Source organism: Raphanus sativus, chromosome 9 (genome assembly GCF_000801105.2).
Source record: "Raphanus sativus cultivar WK10039 chromosome 9, ASM80110v3, whole genome shotgun sequence".
Classification (NCBI taxonomy): Eukaryota; Viridiplantae; Streptophyta; class Magnoliopsida; order Brassicales; family Brassicaceae; genus Raphanus; species Raphanus sativus.
The window spans coordinates 8,956,026-8,964,175 of record NC_079519.1 but is presented as its reverse complement, the minus strand read 5'-3'; the positions used below and the strand labels follow the sequence as shown (position 1 = coordinate 8,964,175).

The window sequence follows — 8,150 nt, the reverse complement described above, 5'->3', positions numbered from 1 at the left end:
AAACACATTAGTAAACATAGAGAAAATGAAGAAGTTCAATAAACATTATCGCAGACGACTTAGAATTAAGTCGTCCAGGAGACTTAAAGGTAAGTCGTCTAAAGAGGTCACTTTTGCAATTGAAAATTAAAAGGGACGACTTAATTCTAAGTCGTCCGGCTTTGTTTGTTAAAAAAAAAAATTCAGACGACTTATATATAAGTCGTCTACGAGAAACGGGCTAGTTTTGCATTTGACCGGATCGTGTCAGATCTTTGACTATTTCTGGACGACTTATAATTCAGTCGTCTCTGGAAAGTAAAAATTTCAATATTTTATTCAAACTAGACGACTTACATGTAAGTCGTCCTCGATTAGTTTTGTAATTGAAAAATAAAACTTGATATTTAACTTTCTCCAGACGACTTAACTAAAAGTCGTCCAGCTAGACGACTTAATTTAAGGTCATCCGGGATAAGCAAGGTTTGACCAAAAAATTGGGAAAAATTCTGGATGACTTTGCTTTCCCCGGACGACTTTAAATTAAGTCTTCTGACGGGACGACTTTATATTATGTCGTCTGGTAAAAGTTAAATTATGAAGTTTTATTTTTCAATTACAAAACTAACCTAAGACGACTTACACGTAAGTCGTCTAGTTTAATAAAATATTGAAATTTTAACTTTCCCAGAGACGACTGAATTATAAGTCGTCCAGAAATAGTCAAAGATCTGACACGATTCGGTCAAATGCAAAACTAGCATGTTTCTCGTAGACGACTTATATAAGTCGTCTGGAGTGTTTTTTTCAACAAACAAAGCTGGACGACTTAGTTTAAGTCGTCCGTTTTACCAGAAGACTCATCAGTAAGTCTTCTACATACAGATGACTTACTTGTAAGTCTTCTACACGAACAGATTTTGAAAAAAATTCAAATTCGTACCTTAAACTAGGTGAGATGACTTCGTTTGCACACATGGTCTTCTCCAACCACCCAGAACCTCAAACGAAAGCAACCGTAAGTCAAAACGAAAGAAATATGGCTCTGTCAACCATCGCCCATATTTTGAATCAAATGAGTTTTTTGGATGAATATGGAGAGAAAGTGAAAGAAATGTTGTTTTTAGTTCATAACAATTGAAACAGAGAGAGTGTAAAGAGATTTACGTGCATTAAAGGGCATTAAAAGCTCCAAACAGTTCGTACAAGGTTGTTCCCACTATTCATGGCAGTGGCAATATTGTAAATACCTGAAGAATATGAGGTTGAGACAGTAAAGAAGCCATTTTTGAAAAACAAAAAAAAAAGAAGTTAATGGCATTTTCGTAGATAAAATGCAGGTGTGGAGTTAAAAACTCAAAAAAAAATGAGTCAAAAGAAAATGTTAGTTTTCTGTTTGACTTCAAGTTTTGAGTCACTTTTGCAAAAAGCCATATAAAATGTGTATATATATATATATAAATTATAATTTATGATCCAATGTGACTATGTTTTTACATAAAAGTTTCTAAAAACATATCATCTTGTTATCTTATCAATTTTTGTCATATTTTAAATTGATCCAATTTAAGACTAATAAAATTAATAGTTTATCGTGTTTATTTAATTAATTAAAATTATACTAGTTAACTTTCAATTAGGTTTTGGGTCTTGTATTTTTGAATCTACTTCTGTTTCAGAGTTTTTGGTCCATGTAAAATGCTCAGCCTACTTTGAAATCTAGATAAATATCTTTTATATATATATATGAGAAACATTAGGAACATTATTTTATATCCACATGTCACCATGAGAATGAAATTCAGAATTTTTTAGGAAAATAGTTTGGTCCATCTAATTTATATTATACTTTTTATTAAACTAACTATCAAATTGATAAATACTGTAGTGCACAAAAAAATATTCTCGCACTTTTTCCTTAAATAAAAGCTACGGAATTACCTAATATAATTAACGTATATATGATAAATAATGATTATGAATAATAAATATTTGATAACAATTTTTGTATCTTAGATCTTTTTTAAAAAATTGTATTATTAAAATGTATTAAACAATCACGTTTTTCATATAATAAAAAAAATAGATATGTTATATTTTGAATTTCTTAAAATGACTATAAATTATTAGAAATTTTAAAATCACACTTTGAAAATTTTGTGATTAATGGCTTAATTTGTTTTGTTATAATAAGATACAAATGATCATAAAATTGTATCAATATGAATTTTATTTAATTATTCAAATTAAATTATATATATTAAGCTAACGACTTAAAGCAAGAAAATAGATTGCATCAATTTAGTCGTACAGTTGAGACCCTTCAAAACTATGTGGAAGATCAAGGTTAGAGTAATTCGATTTTGGAAACAATACTAAGCTACCGTTTTTAATACCATTAAAATGGTTCTCATTGATGTTAAAGTAAGGTAAGAAAAAATGTAGAACATGTTTTTGTAATAAAAATTCACTTGATGACCACATTATGGTTTTTATAGGTATAAACAGGTTGATAAAAATTTAAGCTCAAATCGATCATGTTCATCATAAATTAAAAATAGATTTCGATCCACAATTACAATTACAAATGATCAGCTCAACATATAAATAATTAATTATATAAATAAAATATAAATGTATGCATATTAAAAAAATTCTAACACATATTCATATTTAATTTGTCAGTAATATATTTTAAATTTTTATTATATAAAAACACCATGCGTAAAGCGTAAGTCTTAATCTAATTCCAAGTCTTATCCTAATAATGAAATAATTATAGAAAAACGCTGGACCCTTTTTATTAAGCATGAGTTAACAATAAGGCCCAATAAGAATATTACGTTTTAGGAAGAAAAATAAGAAGAGTCAGCTTTAGGAAAAAGAAATGAGATTTTGGGAAGTAATGATATGGAGATGGAAAACTTGGAGGGCAAGGTCAAATGTTTTGTATTAATAGGTTAGGTTGGAGAAAGAGATTAACTTACAATTCCATAAGAATATTCTTGTCATGTCTCTTCTTCTCAGCCAGCTGTCGAGGCTTTGTCTTAGGAAACCTGCGTTGGTGAGAAGATCATGTTTTTATCTTTTGATAATCTCTAATGGCTTCTCATCTTCCTTGCTTCAAACCGCTCCTGGTTTTGTCGTCCGCGCTAATCCTTGTGGAGAGGGTCTCGGAAAACTTCTGTTTCTGAAGGATACTGAGAGTTGGTTCACTCATTTAGAAAAGAAGGTGCCTCTGGAGTTGGTGGATAGAGATGAAATGGGGTCGGTCGGGTCATGCAATGGGTGGGTCGCTACTTTGAAGGACGACCGCGTATTGCGTCTCCAAGATGATCTAAACCCGACAGCATCGCATACACACCCGAAACACATTCCTCTGCCTCCTCTTGTGACTCTACCTCATTGCCAAACCCAAATCATCACCAACGTGTCAATGTCCTCATCTTCTCCAGAGGATGAAGACTGTGTAGTGGCTGTCAAGTTCTTGGGACCTCAGCTCAGCTTTTGCAGACCGGCTCAGAGTCAACCGGAGTGGATCAACGTCAAGATTGAAGACCCATGTTTCTTCTCCTCACGTGTCATGTTTTCCAAGAAAGATGGCAAGTTTCGCATTCCGGGGTCTGGAGGCAGCCTCATTGGGTCATGGGATCTCAACAAACCCAAGAACAACCCCAAGATTCAGAGGTTGCAGTATCAAAACCTTCCCAAGCTCACAAAGATCAAACGAGAGCTTCTGGATGTGTGTTGTACGAGCGAACACTTGGTAGAGTCAATAACCACCGGCGAGACTTTCTTGGTTAAGTGGTTCAGGAAGACCAGCAGGCGTCTTGCCCTAATGAAAACGAAAGCTTTGATGGTGTTCAAGATAGACGAAGAAGGAAACGCTGTTTACACTCAAGACATTGGAGATCTCGTCATTTACATCTCAAAGTCTGAACCGTTCTGTGTTCCTGCTAGCTCCTTCCCTGGCCTGGTTCGAAACAGCGTTCGCATAGTTGACGTCGACGAAGATGGCACTATCCGTCTGCATGATTCCTCCATCGCTTCCATTAATATTAGATTCGGCGCCCCCTACTTTATTCCTCCTCAAAATATAGACCAAGTTTAGAGTCTTCTCTTCTATCAATAATTTATGCCCATTCAAGACGAACATATGTTACTCTATGATATCTTTGGCAAGCATTTTATATGATCCAAACTTATTTTTCATTCTTTAAGTTCTTAGTATTTCTTGTAAATTTAATTGGAAATTTCAACTAACTTATTTGGCTAGGTATATCATTTGCTTCATTAAGTTCGGCATAAACACAAATCTTATAATTTCCGGTGAGTTAGATTAGAGACATTAAGAAGGTACTCTGTAGTTTACTATACTTTCAATGATCATGTTTTTCTTTAAAAAAATTGTGTATACTACAACCCCCCACTTCTTTCTTGTTCTGTGTTTGGTCTCTTATGCAATTATCTTCTGCTTAGAGACCAACTCTATTCATTGCTATTATTCTCCACCAAGAATCTATCCGACTTTCTGTCGAAGTAGGACAACACTGTAAAAAGCATTATAAGAAAACACTACATCACGTTGCTAAATCCATCACTAGTTCTGGTTTGTCTTGTTCCGTCCAAGGAACTCCTTCAACACTCAACATCAGTAGATATAACCCATAAATTGAGATCCAACGGCTGAAAGGTAGTTTCTCGGACCCTTAGTTTGACCCAAAAAAATATCAAAGCACTAAAATAAGAACAAACGTAGCATTTGTAGCTACGTAGTTATTAATTAGATTTAGACCTTATAGCTAAGATTTGTAGATAATTTGTAGACTTTTTGAATATAGCTAGTTTGTAGCTAAAATTTTCAATTTGTATACTTCTTTAACCTTACTAACCAAAGGCCAGTCTACATTTTAGGAGAAACTCTCAGTGATACTCGAACTTTTTTTTAATTGTATTTTTTTGGTCCAAAATTTGGTATAAAACGATGATGCTTTTAAAAAGAGTTAGTGAGATGTTTCATCTAATTGCAACTTCTGGTTCTACAGCATCATCCCAAATAATATTGTTTCTACTTATCTTATAATAACTACATTTTAGTTTTGCAGTTTTTATTCTTAAACGCGGCCACATAATCTATCACAAGAAGAGATACTGAGAGACTAAATTATCTTATCTGTTTTTGAAGGAAACAAGTTAGAAATGGTGGGACAATGAAAAATCTCGTTAGTGAGTTTGTAAAGAATAGAAGAAGAAACTTTGTTTTACTAGTATTTTGTTTGTTACATTAAGTTTTTAAAACTATGCCAACTGGATATAGTTTAAATAAGCACTGGTAGTGTGATGATCAGAGAGGTTGTAGCAAAATTTCTCAAAGAGGATATGCATATCAATTGTAGAGAGTATATATAAATTTTGAAAGTTTTAAACGAAAAGACAGACTCTAAACTCAAATCGAAACCATCAAGTACTTGCTAGTCTATATTGTTTGAAGGGGAACCAAAATTAAGTAAAATATCAGTTACCGATTACATGACCATGGTTGAATCAGCCATTCCTGATCGAAGTCATATATATAGTATGGGACGCTAGTTTATATTTTGAGGTGGAATATAGTAAGGGACGCTGGATGTAGAATCCCAAGTACAGATGAAGGAATTGTACAGTTCGACAGAGCCGGTTTCGTCCACGTCCAAGACTTTGACGACGTTAAAGCTCAAACCAGGAAATAAGCCAGCATGGGTACAGAAAGGTTCAGCCTTTGAGAGGAAAATGCAGAGACCCCCAATGTCATTAGTGTAAACAGCGTTTCCTTCTTTGTCAAGTCTGAACACCATCAAAGCTTCTGTTTTCATTTGTGCAATGCCCTTGACGGTTTTGGAGGTGGTCTTCCTGTACTGCTTAAGCAAGAAAGTCTCATCCGTTATTCTTGACTCCACCAAGTGTTCGCTCTTGCAGCACGAATACAAAATCTCCCGTTTGGTCTCGGTCAGCTCGGGAAGGTCTCGAAATCGCAACCTCTTAATCTTTGTTTTAGGCTTGTGTTTTCGGAGATCCCATGATCCAATGATGTGGCCTCCAGAGCCGGGCATGAGAAAGCTTTCATCTATCTTGGAAAACATTACTCGTGAGGAGTAGAAGCAGGGGTTCTCGATCCTCATGTTGGTCCACCCGGAGTTGCTCTGAGCCGGTCTGCAAAAGCTGATCTGAGGTCCTAAGAACTTGACGGCCACCACACAGTCTTCATCCTCAGGGGAAGATGAGGACATTGACACGTTGGTGATGATTTTTGTTTGGCAGTGAGGCAGAGTTACAAGGGGAGGCAAAGGGATGCGTTTGGGGTTTGTATCCGACGCAGCAGGGTTGAGATCGTCTTGGAGACGCAATATGCGGTCGTCTTTGAGAGTAGCTACCCAGCCATTTGATGACGCTACCGTTCCCATTTTCTTCATCAACTCCAGAGGCACCTTCTTATCCAAATGAGTGTCGTCTGTGTCATTAGCATTGAAAATGATCAGTTTGCCCATATCAGGTCCACAAGAATCAGCAGAGATGATACTACAAGGAGGGGTTTGAAGCAAAGAAGTTGAGAAGCCATTAGAGAGAATAAGAAAAGGTAGTCTCGGAGATTTGCCAAGGCGGAGCCGACTGAGAAGCACAGACATGAACAGAGAATATTCTCAATGAATAGGAAGTAAACCCTAATTGATGACTTTGGAATGCCCCACCAATATTTTCTTATACAAAGGAATGCATTTATTTAGCCTTGCACATCAAGTTTTCAGGATATTCTTCTTTCCATTATCTTCTTTTTCTTTTCATGGTCGATTCTCCTCTCTGAGGTTTGTGCTCCTCCAAATTATATTTAACTTCCTTAATATCGTTGTCTAATGTTGTTTCAAATGACACAAGATTAGTCCGTTGAAACTCCCAAACTTTGGTTTTACTTTCATCTCATGAGTCAAGACAATTTGTTTGAGGGTTGTTGGCTTGTTGTCATGGGTAAGAAAAGCCATACACTACCTCAACCTTAACATAAAACCCAAAAAAAAAACTTTTGTAATCGGAGCTGGTCCTAGAAACTTGGGGATCTTGTTCGAAAAATATCTTCTTCTTTTTTTAACAAAAAGTAATTTAAATTACTTCTTTTGAAACAGTTGTAATTTTTATAATTTAAAATTTTAAAAATTAAAAAGTGTCTCGGTATTTCTTACAATTACAATTTTGTTAATATATCTTTATTATAACTAGGTTTTAGACCCCAGCGGTTCGCGGGGGTAATAATATTAAATTTTAAATAATTTAAAATAACAATTATATATAATGAAAAATGATCATACACAAAAATGAAGAATTTCAGTTTATCTCTGAAATTTAGGCTAAAATTAATGTATTGTAGAAACTACTATTGACTACTCCTATCTCTTTTTATATACTTCTGATAAATGTATATATACGTTTATAAGTGAACTATAAATTATACCATCAACCGTAAAACTATTCTTATAATCTAGGCCATTTAATATAACTAATTAACATTCAAAGTTTTTATAATTGGCTAACATAAAGGAAAACATGTTAATTAAATGAATATTCAAATTGTTAAAAATATGAATCTAGATAATAAATTAAATTGTCGTCAGTTTCATTAGCGTTGAAAATGATCAGTTTGCTCATGTCAGGGCCACAAGAATCAGCAGAGATGATACTACAAGGAGGGGTTTGAAGCAAAGAAGTTGAGAAGCCATTAGAGAGAATAAGAAAAGGTAGTCTCGGAGATTGGGAAAATCTATCTTATTAAAACAGAAACATTGTAACTTTTTCTAGGTAGATTTTTAAATTGAACATACTATTAGATATGATATATTTTTTGATCCTATTAACTAACAATTAATGTTAGTAAATTATTTCCTTATTCTATGCTAACTTAATACTTTATATACATTCATTTTATCAATTGGCTCATTTTCTTTCTATTCAAAAAAAATATTTTCTTTCCCAATTGATTTCATAACCAACATGCAGTAATGTTAAATTTGAGATTTCATAATCACCATCCAATAAGTCCATACAATGATCACCATGCAATACATTACTCCTTAACCAATTAATTTTATATAATAGTCGTACTATATGATATATTAATTCAAAGTGGATTCAAATAAAACTTATTA

At 33.9% G+C, this 8,150-nt stretch overlaps 2 protein-coding genes across 2 annotated transcripts; one reads left to right on the top strand and one right to left on the bottom strand.

Moving 5' to 3' along the window:
* Nucleotides 1-2,979: 2,979 nt before the first annotated feature.
* On the top strand, nt 2,980-4,191 carry LOC108838058 (uncharacterized). The gene has a single exon (XM_018611042.2). The coding sequence runs from the start codon at nt 2,990-2,992 to the stop codon at nt 4,088-4,090; it is 1,101 nt and encodes a 366-aa protein (XP_018466544.2). The 5' UTR covers nt 2,980-2,989; the 3' UTR covers nt 4,091-4,191.
* A 1,209-nt stretch (nt 4,192-5,400) lies between these two features.
* On the bottom strand, nt 5,401-6,908 carry LOC108826606 (uncharacterized). The gene has a single exon (XM_018599994.2). The coding sequence runs from the start codon at nt 6,639-6,641 to the stop codon at nt 5,565-5,567; it is 1,077 nt and encodes a 358-aa protein (XP_018455496.2). The 5' UTR covers nt 6,642-6,908; the 3' UTR covers nt 5,401-5,564.
* Nucleotides 6,909-8,150: the final 1,242 nt, after the last annotated feature.

Coding starts and splice junctions, on each gene's coding strand:
- LOC108826606 (XM_018599994.2), bottom strand. CDS start 6,641: ATGTCTGTGCTTCTCAGTCGGCTCCGCCTTGGCAAATCTCCGAGACTA.
- LOC108838058 (XM_018611042.2), top strand. CDS start 2,990: ATGTCTCTTCTTCTCAGCCAGCTGTCGAGGCTTTGTCTTAGGAAACCT.